At 45.0% G+C, this 18,870-nt stretch overlaps 1 protein-coding gene across 1 annotated transcript; it reads right to left on the bottom strand.

Moving 5' to 3' along the window:
* Positions 1–1,826: 1,826 nt before the first annotated feature.
* Positions 1,827–9,374, bottom strand: ATP5PO (ATP synthase peripheral stalk subunit OSCP). The gene is made up of 7 exons (XM_043448756.1): positions 9,261–9,374; positions 7,859–7,909; positions 6,887–6,997; positions 4,415–4,544; positions 3,616–3,728; positions 2,304–2,390; positions 1,827–2,006 (listed from the first exon to the last, which is right to left on the bottom strand). The coding sequence occupies exons 1-7, from the start codon at positions 9,294–9,296 to the stop codon at positions 1,893–1,895; spliced, it is 642 nt and encodes a 213-aa protein (XP_043304691.1). The 5' UTR covers positions 9,297–9,374; the 3' UTR covers positions 1,827–1,892.
* Positions 9,375–18,870: the final 9,496 nt, after the last annotated feature.

Raw genomic sequence — 18,870 nt, 5'->3', positions numbered from 1 at the left:
GTCACCCTAATGGTCCATTAGAAACCGGGATTTCTGAACAGGTCCTTGAAGATGGGATTCTAGATGGACTTGGTCAAGTGCCCACTTCCTGTCAGGTGCTGTGTGAAGCCAGTCAGTCAATCCCCGGGTAAGATGGCCCAGAGAAGTCAAGAAGCTGTCAGAGCAGTAACCCAACATCATTCACTGACATCTTCACATCCGGGACACCCAGTACTGAGCTCGTCATAACCTCGCTTCACTCTTGGAGCGGCTACTCAGCAAGTGGACGTTATAGCCTCTTCCATGTACGGGGGTGGAAGCTGACCCTCGAAAGCAGAGGCTTCAGGGGTTCCAACAGCAGAGGCCTGCATGTGCACCCCCCAAAGGCTCCAAGACGCGTCCTTAACCCTCACTCCTGCTGCTTCAGGGAGCAGCAGTCTAGTCCGGGGACGCACTGCGGGTGGCGTGTCATACCCCCTTATGGAACCTCCTGCTGAATGGTTCTGTAGGGTGCCTGCTACTCCTGGCGAGGTCACTTTCAGTCTGGGAGAGGGTTACTATCCAAGCGAAGAAACACGTTATTGTGGCCACAAGCCTTCTAGTGTTGTCAGGATGCCCTATGACCTGACGTGCAGTGGCTGAGTGTGCACCAGGTTCTCTTGATTCAGTGTCTGCTGGTGATTTCAGGGTGACTGTTCACTCTCAGAGAAGCACGAAGGTTGCTTTGTGCTTGGCTCCCCAGCCTGGCTGGAAAGGCCTTAATGGGCAGAACCAATCAGATGGTCAAGAATCCGCCCGCAACACCGGAGACCTGGGTTCAATCCCTGGGTGGGGAAGATCCCCTGGAGGAGGAAATGGCGACCCACTCTGGGATTCTTGCCTGGAGAACTGCATGGACAAAGGAGCCTGGTGGACTACAGTCCACAGGGTCACAAAGAGTCGGACATGACTGAGCGACACACACACCAACAGGCAGAAGCTCAACCAAAGAACAGTGCGTTCTAACCACGACTGTACCTCCCACCGGAACTGGCGCTCCCAAGAGGGGAAAACTCCTGCCTCTATCCTGAGCTGGCTTTCCCGGCCAGCCTTGGTTCAGAGGACCCTCCAGGGGCTGTGGCGCCTGGCGAGCTGAGACCTGCCGCCGCTGGACCTCTGCCCCAGTGAGAGCAGTCACTGCTTTTAATTAGATTCTCTTGATTCCAGAAGAGCGATGTTTTTGGCCAGAATCTCTCTGGAAGCTTTTATAGATATCACTACCTCTAAACTTAGAATTACACGGAAAGTGGAGAGCAGGATGGATCACTTTCGGCTCAAGTCAGAATGCACAGGCTGGACACACGGACCTGTCAGAATACTCGGGTGAGCACAAACCGGCTCTGTGTGGAGGGCGCTAGACAGCCGGGAACGTGGCTGACACAGGCCGAGGGGGCACGGCCGAGGGGGCCGGCCCACGTGCTGCAGAGGCTGCGAGAAGCGTGAAGCGGCAGAGCAGGGGCCGGCGTGTGACCAGCGTGGGCTGAGGCCACTTCCAGCTCTGACTCGAGATGAAGCCAACAGCTGAAAAACTCAAGACATGACGACCTTAACTTCACCTGCAGGCTCAGCCCCTGCCCAGGCTCTGGACTCAAGAGACAAAGGAATGAGGTAAGATACGTGAAGTACTTAACAGTGCCTGCTATGAAGGCCATTTTTTCCTAAGGGATATATAAGCTTCCAATTTCTAAGAATAATCGACAAAAACTACATTTCAGAGGGCATTTTAACCTTTAAGGGGATCCTGAGAGAAAGATATAAAAAATAAGGCTCCCTGTATTTCCACTTTAAAAGACAGTAAACATAGTATATCCTGCTCAGGAAGCATTTTATTGTTGCTCCAAGTTTAAGAATTCTCACTTAGAAAATCAACACTTTTACAGAATCTCCCGCATTGCTCTGCTCAGCTTCTGAATCTTTGTTTTTGCAGACATATCAACGTATTTTTCTCCAATACGGACAATCATTCCACCCATGATTGACGGATCAATCTAGGAAAGAAAATAGGTTGGAAATGTGAAAATACTGACATTTCATTAATGAAAAAGCAAGATAAAAAAAAGTGCTCTGAAAAGTCTATGTGCTATGGAATTGTAACATGTAATAATTACATCTGGAAAAAGAAGTCAAATTGTGAATGGACTCAGTAATCATCTATGTTGAAAATAAACAAAAAGGTTCTACTATAGGCAAAGTTTTACATAATCAGATCTCACTTTCCACTTTCTATAGCCATTTTAAGTGCCAAACAACTTGAGGAAATGTACTGTACACAATTAAAAACCTACCTTAACTTCCAATTTCAAAACCTGGCCTTTACTTAGGAAGCTCTTCAGGACTGTCTTCAATTCAGTAAGAGTGGCTTCATCTAAAGGCTAAAAAGGGACAAAACATCCTTAAATTCAGATAAAGTAAAACAAAAGTTACTACAGTAGGAGGAGAGAAAAATCTCCCTCTGGGAACATTTCACCGAGACAGGCCGTGTGAACTCCTGTGTTGTTATCTGGGACCCATTCTGGACTCGCACCCCAAGAGTCACCCATCAATGCTGGTCGCAGGGCCTGCGAAGGCCTGCCTCACAAGAGCACCATCGGTTATGCTCTTTTGGAGAGTTAGAATCTCTTAAGCACTAGAAACACTCATCTAGGTAAGGTCAGCTGCTGCATACCCCAAGTAGCTCAACCATGCTCGGTAGATAACTAAGCCCCACAGACTGTTCTCCTACAATGCACTACAGTGCAAACAGAATACAATGGAAATAAATGTATTCCACTGTACATTGGACAACAATGAAAATAACTCCAGGGAGGTAGCGCCACGTAAGGAACATGGACTACTGGGAGACAGGACTGTGGTTCAAATTCCAGCTCCACCTCCTGCGACCTCCAGCAAGCAACTTACTTTCCCTGGGCTTCGGTTTCCTCATTAGTAAAATGAGGGTAACAACACTTCTGCTTCACGCAGACCTTTGATATTAAGTAAAATAATTATATTGTGTTTCAATAAATGGTGACTATTATTATACTCTACTTCAGCAAGTCCATAAGACCAATAGGGCCCATTCGCCTTATACTCTCTGCTTCATCACCACAGAAGATTAACAGATTACATTTCAGTAAACTACTTAGCATGATGTTTAAAAAATAATTCAAACCTGTACTGGACTATAAACCAGTACTTCCTGACACATTTTAACCCAACCTACAGTCTTTACGAACAACCGCTGATGAGGGAAGCACCAGGGAAGACATCTGCTAGGCCCTGCAAAGCAGAGATTCACAGAAGTGAAGTGAACTTGCTCAGTCGTGTCCGACTCTTCGCGACCCCAGGGACTGCAGCCTACCAGGCTCCTCTGTCCATGGGATTTTCCAGGCAAGAGTACTGGGGTGGGGTGCCATGTTCACAGAAGCTGGTATAAATGAAGAGACCTCCCAACTGACAAGTCAGTTCAGTTCAGTTGCTCAGTTGTGTCCAACGCTTTGCGACCCCATGGACTGCAGCATGCCAGGCTCCCCCCGATTTCTTGATTTTAGCTTTTTTCTTTTTGTTCTACAAAATGGAAAGTCAAGACAAATGCAGTGGCAACAACTCATTACTTACAGATGCAGTGGTAACTGTGCATGGTACTTCTCCACGGTGGACACTCATCATGGTAGAAAATGCAGAAATTACCGCAGGGGTATTATTCAAACGACCATTTTCAGCAAGCAAATCTGGGAAAGTGAACATTTTTCACTTAAATCATATTCATGAAGCAGTATATTCACCTCAAACGCAAACTGATGTGGCCTTAAAATACTATATTCAATGTCACTTAAGAATGTGGATGGAGAAGCTGCAACCTGTTATCTAAAAAGAATGTTCAGTTTTTTAAAAAAAGACGGCACCAACAAGGACTTAAATTTGTAAAGGTGTGTGTGTTAAACGAATCTGCAATAGATTTCTTTATCACAGCTTGAAATCTGATTTTCAGGTTTATGCCACCACAAATCCCCAAATTAACACACTATCTTATATTCACTACATATTTTCTTTGGATTCTGAGTGATCAAGGGATTTGAAAAACAATTCAAATGTACAAAAGCATGCAAATATCTTTAAGGACAGAGACACAGCCACTGGCTATAAACCACTTTCTTGGTAGGAATCCCACTGGCCTCCTCCAAGGGATGAAACTATGCATTGAGACATTCCTGAATCTTAATATCCTTCAAACAGTGCTCCTCAAACTGTATGTGCAAGCAACTCACTTGGGGAGCGAGTAAAGATGCAGATTCTAATTTAGCAGGTTGGGGTAAGGCTGAGATTCTACACTGCCAAAGGCTGGTGTTCCTGGTCCAGGGATCACAGTTTCAAGAGCAGAATTTTCAGAGACTTCAATAAAAGAGCTAATACTTACTGATCAGGTTGGACGTGAGAGGAGAGAACTTCTCTTTTGCCGTCATGTCATTTAGGCTTTTCACTTTAACAGAACGCTTTATATAGGGATTCATAAGAGAAGCAGCCATTTTGGGTTCCTTCAAAATTTGCTAAAAGGACCAAAAAGATAATTTCTTAGACTCTTTAGAACATAAATGATCCCAGCTGCTGTACACACACTTTCTGATGAATCATGTATTTCACGAATAAAATTAGAAATGTTATGTCAAATAAATTTTTGCCTTTAAGAATGCACCACACACAGATGATTTTACACAGGATACAGTATTTTGTGAAAATATTTAAGACCATTCTAATGAAGTTTATTTTTGCTTTTCAGGAGAGATTATTTTTAAAAAACTAAGCAGCCATGAGACTCAATCTGTGGCATATTGTGATGTATCTACTATGGGTATTACTCTGGTTTTTCCCCTGCTAAGAGGATGCCAGTGATGCTCACACACAACGCAGACCTAACTAGATGCACTGAGCGCAGGTCTCGGCCGTTCCCTCAGAGGGCCTCTCCCTCTAAGGCTGATCCAGCCGTTCAGAGCTCGGGAAAACCAACCCAGTGCTGGGTGGGAACTCTGGTGCTTCCAAGGGCAGTTGGGCCTGGGAGGAAAATGGCCAAAAAAATCAGAGTGCCACGACCACAAGAGAGACGACTCTGTCTCTACAACCACAAGAGAGACAACTCTGTCTCCGTCACATTACATCACAAACGTCAGGTCGCTGACAACGGGCTGCTTCTAGCACTCTGTTCCCCTCAGCGTCAGGCCAGAGCTCCAGCAAACCAACTGCGGTTTCCATGTGGGCATCTCTTGGTCACACACCTCCACTAACCTTTCCATCAACCCCTCTCCTGGGCTCCTGGACAATCTCTGCCTCTGATCCTAGCTACGTGCCTACATTGCTGTCTAGTGTTAAAACTTCAACTCGAGTGACCCCCCCAAAACCAAGGTTTTCCCATACAAACTGCTGGCTTATACAAACGACAAGCATTCTGGAGTTGGAGCTACCCCGGTTTCACGTCTCTAACTGCTTCTGCTGCATCATCCACGACTGTCAGCGACACTGCGGCAGCATCACGTTTTCCTCTTGGTGCCGAAAAACGGCCGGTTTCGTAAAGAGTCTTAAGGTTGCCTCCTTTGTATGTCTCCACAGCATAACAGACTTCAGTTTTAATTAAACCCCATTCTAAGGCCCACAGGCCAGGCACTGTCTCGCCTGTGAACATGGGTTTACGACGGGTGTGTGCAACAGGAGAGGGCGGGAACCATCGCCCCCCAAAGCCTGCGCGACCCTGATGGCTCCAGCCACACCAGCCCACAAGTGTCTCCCAGTAAGGCTGCTGGGTCTGTGAGGATCCTAACAGCTGATGCAACCAACGAAGATCAAGCACACTGGATAACTGGACAGAGAGGGGGATACAGAGCTAGAGTTATTGTCCATTAGGATGAAAGCTCCCACAAAAGCTCAAAATGAAAAAATCCACAAAACGCTTAAGTATGGTTCTATACAGCTAGTCTGTGAAGGTTTTCCTCCTTCTAAGATTAAAAACGCACAAACAAACAAAAACAAACTTGACGTGGTGACTAGAAAGTAAAAGAAGAAGGGAAAAAAAAAAAAAAAAAAAAAAGAAGAAGGGGAAGCAACAAAACCTGGAGCAACTGGTTAACGATAGACGACGTGGAAACTGCAGTGGCGATTCTCCTCTTTATGCCACACTGCAGGCTTGTTAATTCAGTTCATGTACTTTTCATGTTTAAATAAAAAAAAAAATCATAAATCCATGGCTGATTCACGTCAATGTATGACAAAAGCCACTACAATATTATAAAGTAATTAGCCTCCAACTAATAAAAATAAATGAAAAAAAAAAAAAATAGAAAAAAAAAAATCCACTTCCCCTGCAGTCTCCCGGTCGTCCTTGTCACTCTCCACTATCGTCCTGCAGCTCCGGCACCTTCACTAATGTGCTATCCCGGGGGCTCTGCTCACCTTCCCTCACATCTTGGGAATAAAATAACAACTGACACTGAGGAAGACTTCAAAGGGAAAATAAATTCCCAGTAAAACATGATCATAATATATCCTGAAGCCTATTTTGGAAATACTGAGAAATACAAGCATAAATTCTCAAGGTAATTTTTAACCCTCCCTTGAAATGGCAGCTGTTTCTTAAATTTAGATTTTCTATTTCTTCTCTTGAGCCCCAAATCTTGGTTCCTAACATTAATATTCTTACATGTACCTATTATAAATAGGTTGAGAACAATTTTACCCAGTACTATCACTATCAACATGATTATAGGAAATATGTTTTCTTCTTTTCCTTTTTTTGCAATTCTTTTTCTCTTAGGATATACTTCATTAAGGATGCACAGTCAAAGATATAAGGAAAAAATACACAATGAGAACTTAACAAGTAATGAACAGGAAAGCTACTTACTCCTACTCTCAACAATTCCTTTTCTACTTGCTCCAGTTTATTCTGTTTAGATGCAGCAGAATAAAGAGCTGTGGCATAGCGACCTTCGATGCCATATATCTGAACAGGTGGCTTTAAGAAAAAAATGGTGGAGTAGGGGAAGAGAAAAGGAAAATCAGTTAAGACAGTATCATGGTATCAAGAGCAGAAATATTTATAATTTTAAAATTATTATAAAATGCTACCCTGAATGACAATTCTCAAACAAATAAGGGATGTTTCCTTGGCCATGTCACTCCATCTATGAGCTTTCCATTCCTCTTCTTAAAATGAGGGGCTTAGAAAACACGGTGTCTAAAGTCCCTTTCCATTCTACAGATAATTCAACTGTGCTAACTTTGAGATAAACTTACGATTTCTTTGAATTCAGTAACTCCTTAGTTCCAAGTTTAGGAGGTGTTAAACACTGATAGAAGGCAGTTTTGAATATGTTAAAGCCAGAAAAACAGATGTTTATGAAACATATACAAGCATAATTTTATATATTTCATAGCAATACTGCAAATTTACAGTAGATACTTTTAAACCACATTATCGTCAATGTATGACTACATATGCTTAGTGGTACTGTGTGATTGTACTGGAAAAGCTTAGGTTTTTAATGAGCAAGATTTAGTTTCTGTCCAATTCAAAGACTTAAGCTGAATAAGCCCTCCTCTTTTGTAAAATGGGAAGACCGGCTACCGCCTATCACTGTTACGGTGTTTTAAGAAACTCTCCCAACTTAAAGGCTTTTTCGTGGGTCTGTTCCATGGCAGGCATTCAACACTATTCTGTTCCCTAGCCCCCCAACTCCCCAGCATATCTGGGGAACCACAAATAATGCAGAAAGATTTAAGTGTTAACTGTACAAAATCCATGCCTAAGTGTATTGTTGTCTGAAACCACATACATTTATTTGCTTTACAATTACAGAAAAATAAGCTGACTTACCCTCACAAGCTTGGCAAACGGCCTGACCACAGATGTACTGAAGCATCGCACCTTTAACACAAAATGAGAAAGACTGAATGAGATTACTGATAGCAAAAAATAGTAAATGATTCACTTCTTATGTTTCCTTATATCATCACATAGATTATATGAGGCTGAGCTGCTCTTCATCACCTAGGAGTAAATTTCCCCACTGGAGTCATTCCAGGCTGCGTGGGAAAACTGCCTTCCCACCATGAGGCGAGCACACGAGCATGGGAGAGGAAACACTAAATCTGAGAAGATGTTTAGTTGCTCAGTTGTGTGTGACTCTTCTGCGACCCCATGGACTGTAGCCCACTAGATTGCTCTGTCCCTGGGATATCCCCCCTGCCTTCCAGAATACTGGTAGCCATTCCCTTTTCCAGGGGATCTTCCCCACCCAGAGATGCAACCCATGTCTCCTGCATTGGCAGGTGGGTTCTTTACCACTGAGCAACAGGGCAAGCCCAAGTTTCAGGAAGCAAGTCTTAAAAAAAAAAAAATTGACAACATTTTCAGCATTTATGTTACCACCGTGGAGCATGATTCCAATAAGTGGGATGATTCCAGGCATTATCTGCGAGAGAGGTACCTTAAGATTCCAAAAGCTATCTGAAGATAAAGATGAATTCTCTGGCTACCCCAGCAGTCTTATGTGAGAACAGGCCCCAGTATCTTGCCTACCAAGATACTAACCTTGATATTGTTGAAATGGTGTCTAGTCTATCAAGGGTTGGAATCCAGAGTTTAAAAAGTACCCGCAAGGGTATAGGTCACCTTCAAATAATTCCAGAGTGCACTATATGGCTGAGAGGATTAAAAGACTTTATATAACACTTACGGAAAACTTACGGAAGCTGCAAGGTATTATGATACATACAAAGCGTCGTATAACATAAAGAGCACAAGTTTTCCTGTGACTCTGTGGGTTCGAATCTCAGTTCTACCCCTTGCTCAGTCAAAAACGAGTCATTTAAACTTTCCAGTCTCATTTTCTTAATAAAAATGTGAAACATGTTTTGCAAACATTCTTTAGTATTACAGTTGACCCAGAAATACTAGTAGTAGCTTAATCACAACGCAAAGATAGACCCCCCCGCTTCTCCTGGGTCTCTCAACCAGCTGCTTCCGGGGGCTGGGCTCGGAGGACGCCAAGGTCAGAAACGAGCGCCCAGCGTCCACTGTGTCCCGCGCGCATCCCGGGGAAAGGGGGATGGGGGGAAAAGAGGGCCGCCCCGCGTCGCCCCCTCTCCCGGCCGCACGACCTTCAACGGCCGCTACGCTCCCCAGGTGTGGCCTGGAACTGTGGGACTTGGGGGTCCAGTGCTGGTCACTCCAGGAGGGCTCTTCCCGCTGGCTTTCAGGACCTCCGTCCTCTCACCTGCTGGGACAGCCCGGACACTGCTGGCGCAGCCATCTTCTCCTGGCGGCTGTAGGTCAAACCCAAGTCGGCGAGAGAGACCGAGAGCGCAGGCGTGCGTCAGCGTAGCCGCTCGGCCTGCTGGGAAATGTAGGCGTACGTCGTCAGGCCGCACGCGCGGGTTCCCTCAGGCTGGGAGTTGTAGTCCTCAGAAGCGAGTGGGCCTCAGAGCTGGTGGGGGTGGGGGCTAGAAGGCTCGGATAGCACCTGGAAATTAGATTGTTGAGTTACTTAGTGGCCCTTAGTGTAGAATAGAGTTATTGCACCTAGTTTTAAGTTTCCATTTAGATAAGTAGGGTGGCATTTGTTCTATTTCACATTCATCACTAGCATATTTACTCTTTCTTCCTAACACGCCAAAGTGTGTATCAAGCGCAGGTCCTTGCACTCTTTGGGCACATGCTGTATATGCAGCTTTGCAGCTCCAGCGGCGGACCCTACACGCCTAGTACTTGGACCGTGACTGCTCCTGCAGACCGCGATCCCCCGTCCACCCCATCTTTTCTGAGTACAGCATTGACTCCCTTGGTTTGTGCGGACGCGTGAGGTTCTGGTGATTAAATACTTCCTTCTGGGTAGGGCAGAATAATTAGCTGAGAAGCAGACCTAAAAATAGAACTGGTGTTTGAGTAAAGTGTGACATTGAAACTGAGAACCCAACACTAGCTTTAGCTAGTTTCTCTGCATTCATAAAAATAACCTATTTTCAATCAATTTTCCCCATAAAAAGAACACTAATTTTTAAAATTTATTTTTAAAATTAATTAATTTATTTTATTTGAAGGCTAATTACAATACTGTGGTGGTTTTGCCCTACATTGACATGAATCAGCCATGGGTGTACGTATGTCCCCCATCCCGAGCCCCCCCACCACCTCCCTCCCCATCCCGTCCCTCTGGATTGTCCCAGTGCACTGGCTTTGAGTGCCCTGTTTCATGCATCAAACTTGGACTGATCATTTTTCTCTTCTGTTAGGAGGAGAGTTTGCAGTCGGAGCATGATTGGAGTTTCCGGGTTGCAGTAATGGGGCCCTATGGTCAATTAAGGTGTTTTTCTGCTCAGTTCTATTATAATTATTATAATTATATATCTATTATAAATATATTATATACAACATAATATATATTATATATATATATTATATTATATAACTATTAAGTCATTAATTTACATTAAAAGTCATTAATTTTAATGATGAGTGCAGTTTTCTCATCATTATGAAAAACTTGTTAAAACGCAGAAAAGTGGAAGGAATGTAATTGCCCCCTTTTGGACCACCTGAGGGCAGCCATTGTCAATATTTTAGTTTGTTGTCTCCCATTATTTTTTCAGAGAGTGGCCTGAACTGCCCAGGCTTGAATCCCAGTCCTTTCATTGACCTTGGCCCAATTATATAATTTCTCTGTGTTTCAGTGTTGTTATCTATGAGTATTACAATAACAGCTATCTTACAGGCTGTTAGGAAAAATGAACAAGATATAGAACAATTTTCTGACTGACTAGCACTCAAAAATGCTCTTTATTTTGCTTTTGTTTTTATCGCATATACAGACTCACAATCTGTATAATTTAGTATCTTGCCTTTTTCCTTAATACAAGAAAAAAGTGTACTAAATTATATATAATTCATAAATACATGCTTCCAGCATGATATAATTGTATTTCTTAGTTATAAGATTTTCATAAACATAATTTCAATGTGCAGAGTCACCCATCAAGTGGATATTCTGTGATGTAATCATTCAATAACTTTTGAACATAATTCAGATGGTTGCCTTTTCTCCCCCCTTTTTAAACAGTACTTCATCTCCTGAGCATCTTTAGACACAAAATTTTTTTTTTCTTCATACTTAGGATAACTTCCAAGTAGATTTCCAGAGATGGTACAACTTGGTGAGAGGGTATGAACACTTTAAAAGTCTTTGATGAGGGAATTTCCTGGTGGCCCAATGGCTAGGACTCTGCACTCTTGATGCAAAGGTCCTGGATTTGATCAAGGTACTAGATCCCATGTGCAGCAGCTAAGATTTTGGATGCCTCAACTAGTCCTCCAGGCCAAAGATCCTGCATGCTGCAACTAAGACCTGATGCATCCAAATAAGTAAGTAAGTAAATAATTTAAAAAGTCTTTGATGAATGAGGGCATGCTCTTTTCCAAAACTTTTAACCACTTTACACTTTCACTGCTGCTGCTAAGTCACTTCAGTCGTGTCTGACTCTGTGCAACCCCATAGATGGCAGCCCACCAGGCTCGCCCATCCCTGGGATTCTCCAGGCAAGAACACTGGAGTGGGTTGCCATTTCCTCCTCCAATGCACTTTCACTAGCAGTGCATAAAAACCCTTGTTTTACTTCCTTCTGCGAATTCTTCTGGGAGGCTGTTTTCAAATAAGTCTAAGGGAAGGTGTATTCATTATGCAGAATGTTTTATTGAGCACCTATGACTCAGTGGTAAAGAATCTGCCTGCCCATGCAGGAGACATGAGTTTGATTCCCAAGTCAGGAAAATCCCCTGCAGAAGGAAATGGCAATACACTCCAGTATTCTTGCTGAAGAATCCCATGGACAGAGGAGCCCGTTGGGCTACAGTCCATGCGGTCACAAAGAGTCGGATATGACTGAGAGACTCAACAACAGTAGCTACATTAAGTGCAGGCAGCTCTTCTATGCCTGGAGGAACAGCAGGGTGAAGGACCAAGTGTTTGCCTTCGCAGGTCTTATGTTCGACCTGGAACCAAACCCCAAGCCCATGTTTTCTAATGTGTGGGTCTTACTAGATGTACTTCAAGTCAAAAGTTCTGGGGCTAACTATATTTGGAAAACTCTAAATTATGGCATTGGTAATTAATTATAAGTAAGCCATAAGGTTGCATAGCAACAGGGAGATTCCCTCTGTCTCCTTTGCATTTATCCCCATCTCACTTCAGCCCTTTGCATATTGCTAAAATAGTAGTTTGTGGTCGTTTGAATTTAAGGGTTTATCAAGTGGCTGCACGTGTATGGTTTCATTTTTATCTTGAGATTCAGGATAACTCTAAGATAAAGGGAGTCTGGTGCCCCTCCCCTACTTTATATGTGCTGAAACTTTCTGGATCCTGTTTAGGCAGCTCGTCTAGGAAATGGCAGCTCTGGCTCTCAGGATGTACTTCTCGGCATCAGAATTTTTTTTTTTTTTTTGGCCATGTGAAGCATGTGGGATCTTAGTTCCCCAACCAGGGATCGAACCCACGCCCCCAGCATTGGAAGCTCAGAGTCCCAACCACTGGACCGCCAGGGAAGTCCCAGTCTCAGCATGGGATTTTGATGCCAGTGTTTGCTGCTTCCATCTTGGTGATGTGGACAAGTGGAGAAACACAGAAAGAACTCTGAACCTGATGCCTCTGCAGTCAAACCGCCTCACGCTACTCTTAGATTCCTCGGCATCTGCTGAATTCTCACAGCAGGCAAAACCCAGCAAAGCCCAGGGCCTAGAAGCAAATTCCATGCCTGCTAAATCGCTTCAGTCGTGTCCGATGCTTAGTGACCCTATGGACTGTAGCCCACCAGGCTCCTCTGTCCATGGAATTCTCCAGGCAAGAATATTGGAGGGGGTTGCCATGCCCTCCTCCATGGGATCTTCCCTACCCAGAGATCAAACTCTCTTACATCTCCTGCATTGGCAGGCAGATTCCTTACCACTAGCACCACCTGGGAAGCCCCCACCAGGTACCACCTGACAGCAATTTCCCAACTGTGGCACTGTCAGACCTTCTTCTAGGCAAGAGGAGAGAATCTGAAAGAAGAAAAGAATTTTGTCCTGTAGAAGAAGGGAAACAACTTAGCACTTTACTTTTCGGCTGCTTTCCTCCTGTACAAACTTAAATTTAAGATAATTATTTTAACAACTGAGGCTGATGGAGTTAAAGGGACTTGCCCAAGGTCGCAGTCCAGGGCTCTAGCGGTAGTGAAACCCAGACATCAAATCTCAGCTTTTTTGTTTCATGCTGACTTTCAATTCAAAACAAATATTTCTGACCATTTTATTTTCTCTGTGAAGGCACCATATGCTGGCATGAAAGACAGCAGCATGGTGTCACGAGACCCTCAATTGCACATGTGTAAAAAAAATGAAGGGATTTTTTTCCCCCTTGACCCAAGAAAGAACCTTCTAAATCTCAGAAATCTGGATGAAGGTTAACGGGCAACACGTTCACTGCGCTCAGTTTAAAATGACAAAAAATTGGAAACAAATGTCTGAGCATAAGAGAATGGTTTTTAAAATGGAACACTTGTACAGCCATTACCATGAGATTTTCAAAAAGTATTTAGTGGCATAGAAACATATTTAATGACATCGAGGGATAAATTCCAAACTACGTTCTCTGTTTTTTCTATAATGAACATGTGTTGCTATCATAATCAGAATGAAAAAAGAGGGGGGAATGCCACGATCCTATCCCTTAACAATTTGCCCCATGAAGGAGAGACCCATCTACTCTAGTTTCTGACAACGCTCAGCTTCTGACCTGTAGGGTGACATTCAAGTTGATGAGTTCCACAAAGGACCAGGCTTCAAAGTTAGACCAAAGGATTTCTAAGTTTTCATCCCCAGGTGAACTTCAACTAGACTCCCCCAGCCCAGGGAACATGTTCTTCAGCTTTGCACAATGTATCTAAGGATGGTATCTCAGAGCAAAGTGTGTTAAGATTGTCCCCATGCATTTTGTTACACTGAAAGAACCTAGGAAATGTTTGCATTGTTCAGATGTTTATCTTGGACTGAACTTCGCATCAGTTCTCTCTTTCTTTTAGTTCTTTTCCCGTCCGAGTTTATTTTGAGAACTGTACATGGATCCTTTACAGCAGACCAGAGCCACTTGCTGTCTTGGGGACCCAGGTTGGCAGCCCTAATTTAGAACTCCATATGTAGCTTGTTTTTTCACTTAAACCTTGGGAATGGGAACGTGCCTCTGGCAGCTCTCTACGCATGTCTATGGCATTAAAGGGGGTCTGAGAGGAGTCCTGCCAATTCGCAGAGGCCCCTGGGCTAGAACTGACTTGGCTTTGGGCAAGAAAAAGTGTTGCAGAAAATGGACAATGGGACCCCAGGTGCTGCGACCATATGATTTTAAACTTTTTATCCTAGGGACCTGATGCATCTACTACAGAAGAAATGAGGTGGGAGGGAGGCTCAGGATGGGGAACACATGCACACCCATGGCTGACTCATGTGGATGTATGGCAAAAACCATAAAAACAAACAAACAAACATAAATATGGCTTGGTGGTATTTTTGAGTCTTTGGAGAAGGTTGCTTTGGGTGGGTCTGCAGCACACAACAGGGGTCCGAACGGTGACTGAGGGAGAACCAGGTACTGTGAGCAGTGGTCCCCCTCCCGGGCCACAGGCATCTTCCCCTGGGCCTCTCCGGCCCCCCCGGTTGGTTGCATCTATCTTGAAGCATCGCCTACTCCTGCTCAAGGTCACAGGTGATGCTTGGCCTGATCTAGGTTTCCGAGGCATCATCTTGACACTGGGAGGCGCCATCTCCTCATGTTGTCAATTCCGCCTCTGGCCTTGGCGTTGCTTTCTTTCTAGAGCTTTCGCCATTCAAACCTCCGTGTCACTGCTCACACAAGCAAGCATGAATCAGAGTATTATGAGATTGACTCACGAACTGACTTCTGAGAAATGCTCTAATCTGGGCTCCTTGTGTTTCGGGGCTTAGACAGGTACAGTTTCTTGTTCTTGTCACAGAACCTGGGGCGGGAGCCAGTCTCAGGATCCCCCAGGGACCCCCACCCCCCAAAGCTCTTTGCAGCTGGCCCTGGTTCCTCCTCAGCCCCGATGCTTCCCCAGGCAGGTTTGGCATTTGCCACCACAGATCCAGGAGAACTTCACCTCTGGGCTAGAGCGGATCTTTGTCTTTTTTTTTTTAAATAAATAAATAGATTATTTATTTCTTTAGTATTTTAGGCCGTGCTGGGTGGCATGTGAGATCTTAGTTCCCTGACCAGTGCTCAAACTCATTTCCCCTGCGCTGGGAAGTGTGGAGTGCTAACATGGGACCACCAAGGGCAGTCCCACCTAAGTCTTTCTGATCAAAGTCCCTTTTTCTTCCTGGATCTGGGTCGGTTCAGAGACAGGTTATACCATTCAATGGGTGCCCTGTTCTGGGAGATGGTAATGACGGCAGGAATGAGCAAATGATCAATGCAAAGCATTCTTCTGTTTGTTGATTAGATTAAAATGCCGCCTGTAAATTGAGGAGAGCAGTGGCCACAGTAAACAATGTATGTTTGGGGGCCTTTCGGATGTAAGGAAGCGATCTGCAGCTCTCTGCTTGCTTCTGTTTGGGGACCCTGCGGGGGGCTTTGGGGACTAGGGTGGTGGTGGGCGAGGATGGGGGCTGGGGGTGGGGTGGGGGGGGTCCCCGGGGTGGGGGGGGTCCCCTGGGTCTCCGTGGTTTGGTCGTTATCTGCTGGGGCTGCGATGGTAGTGTCGTGCTCTGCGGCCCCACTGCCTGGGGCTGGCGTCCCAGCCCTGCCACTCACCAGCTCTGCGCCTCAGTTTCCTCACCTGGAGAATGGGGCAGGAACCATACAGGTCATGGCACTGAATGCCTGGGGAGGGTTTGACCAAGTGCTGGCGTGCAGGCAGTGTGCCATGAACTGAGCGGTTCCTCTTTCTCAAGATCGTTTCTATAAATACAGTCTTTCTACAGAGGCAGGAGGAGCACACACCCGAGTCATTCTTTGTTGTTTGTTTGTTTGTTTCCTGGCTGTACTGAGTCTTCGCTGTGGCTTCTCCAGTGTGGGATTCAGGCTTGGTTGTCCCCGAAGGATGTGGAATCTTAGTTCCCTGACTAGGGATTGAACCTGCGGCCCCTGCGTTGGAAGGCAGATTCTCAACCACTGGACCTCCAGGAAGTCCCAAGCCGGGTCATTCTTCATTATGGAATTTGAACTCTTATTTTCATCTCCTTCTTGAATGGTGGCCCAGAAGAGTGGAGCAGAGCTTCATCATGGCTTCTGAAAGCTGGGAAGTGGTTCTTGTCAAAACCAGGCCCTTTTCAAAGGAGCTGGCCTGCAGAGGGAGGGGCCACAGCTGGTGTGTCTCAACCTGTCTCCTCATCTGGGAGGTCACAGAGAAGCCAGATTTGTGGTTTCAGAACAGTCAACTCTCAGGATACACTGGTAAACAAGAAAGCACTGAACAGTGCTTCCTTTTAGAAAAAAGGAATATGTATATTTGGTATGAGTAAAAATGTGAGAACAGTGAAGGCTTTGTAGGAGTTCAGTGTGAGAAAGAAATTATATGGTAATATAATATATATATATATACATATTTTTTCCCCACAATTACTTGTAGCTCAGATGGTAAAGAATCTGCCTGCAATGCAGGAGACCCAGGTTCGATTCCTGGGTCGGGAAGATCCCCTGGAGAAGGAAATGACAACCCACTCCAATATTCTTGCCTACAGAATTCCACGGATAGAGGTTCCTGGCGAGCTACAGTCCATGGGGTCGCAGAGTCAGACATGACTGGGCGATTAACACAGTGATCATAAAAGGAAAAATAAACATAGTAAAAGGAAAAATAAAATCAGGGAATGAAATGTATGCAGATAGGAGGAGAAGCCCTCCCAGAACATGGGTCAGTGTGTGATGTAGTCAGATTTCAGGATGCCCAGTAGAGAGGTGGGATTATCCTGGATCCCACAGTGGGATGCACCGCCCAAGAAAGTGGTGATGAGACCTGGTGGCAAACCAACCACTCTGTTGTTTTTATTAATAAAGAAGCACACAGGGAGGAATGCTTGCCTTGAGGTTCCTGGTAAGTCGGGCTGGAGCTCTGTTTGGGGCGATGCACTTTTGTGAAGGAAGATGGAGAACAGTGGTCAGCCCAGTGGTTGCAGGCAATCTTGTGGAGCTGAGCGCCTGAGAACGGCATGGATGACGTGACTTGAGAATAAAGGAGGCTTTTTCCCCACCTGCCACTGTCTCTGTAGCAAATGAATTAGTGTGACCTTGCAGATGGCCCTTGTGCCCTGAAAGTGATAAGGAATACCGAGACTTTTCATTTGGCTAATTGAGTACTGGGAAAGGAAGATCAAAATGGAGTTGGTATTGCTAAGAGAGCTCTTTGAAATGGAATGGGAGGCCACCGCAGAGGGTGACCTATGGATGTCTCATCCTGGATGGAATCTGACCTTTGTCTTAAGCAGGTCATCAGGAACATCTGCCCTAAGCTCACGGCAGCCTGTCAACTTATCAGACCCCTATCCTGTGCATAGTCGCTCAGTGGTGTCCGACTCTCTGTGACCCCGTGGACTGTAGCCCGCCAGGCTCCTCTGCCCATGGGGATTCTCCAGGTAAGAGCTAGAGTGGGTTTCCATGCCCTCCTCCAGGGGATCTTCCCCACCCAGGGATTGAACCCAGGTCTCCTGCATCGCAGGCAATTCTTTACCATCTGAGACACCAAGGGAGCCCTATCAGACCCCTACCGTAAAACAGACTGTGATTCCTTAAGGACAGATGTTTTCTGATTTGCATCAGAATCAATCATAATTCTCTCCAGGCAAGTTTTTTTCTGTTCCCCAGAACACTTTCTTAGTAACCTGAAGCCATGACTCCTGAATTGCAGCTATTTTTTTTTAAAGAAAAGTATTTATTTCTTTGTTTTTGGCTGTCCTGGGTCCTCCCTGTTGCTGCATGGGCTGTCTCTGTTGCAGAGGGTGGGGGCCAGTCTCTAGTTGTGGTGCACGGGCTTCTTATTGCAGTGGTTTCTCTCATTGGGCAACACAGGTTCTAGGGCAAGCAGGCTTTAGTGATTGTAGCGCGTGGGCTCAGTAGTTGTGGCTCCCGGGCCCTAGAGCACAGGCTCTAGCAGTTATGGTACATGGGGTTAGTTGCTCTGAGGCACGTGGGATCTTCCTGGACCAGGGATCGAACCCATGTCTCCTGTATTGGCAGGTAGATTCTTTCCTACTAAGCTGCTGGGGTAACCCCCTGAATTGCAATTCATAAGGCTGAAAATAAACTCTTATTTGCAGCATCTTGCATTATTATTATATCAATTGACAGTACCTCCTGGGGGGAGACTGGTTACATATTTGTGTGAGTTTTTGATTCTGTCCTTTGAATTGTGAGGCAAATAAAAACACTGCATTTTTTGAGTTTTCAGCCATGGGGGAGTTATTGCTGGGTGGTCTTTGAAGATTAAGGCCAATCTTCGGGAACACTGAATAGTTCTGATCATTTATATTGTATGGCTTGAAGAAGACCATTCCCTCATTCATTCTTTTGGGCATTAACTCATTTAACAGACATTAGCCGCATATTAGAGATCAAGATATGAATAGATGCTGCAGGGAATGAAGCAACCAAGACAGACTCTGCCTTCAAGGAGCTTGCCAGTTCCCTTCGAATCAGTTTTTCACTTTTTGTTTTTATTTCTAAAAAGAGTTTTGGCCATGTTGTGCGGCTTGCTGGATCTCAGTTTCCCAACCAGGAACTGAACCCTGCCCACAGCAATGAAAACGCTGAATCCTAACCACTAGACCACCCAGGAACTCCCAGGTTTTAACTT

This window comes from Cervus canadensis, chromosome 27 (assembly GCF_019320065.1).
Source record: "Cervus canadensis isolate Bull #8, Minnesota chromosome 27, ASM1932006v1, whole genome shotgun sequence".
In the NCBI taxonomy this organism is placed as follows: Eukaryota; Metazoa; Chordata; class Mammalia; order Artiodactyla; family Cervidae; genus Cervus; species Cervus canadensis.
The sequence above is the reverse complement of the archived record's forward strand: the minus strand, read 5'-3'. Positions and strand labels throughout refer to the sequence as shown.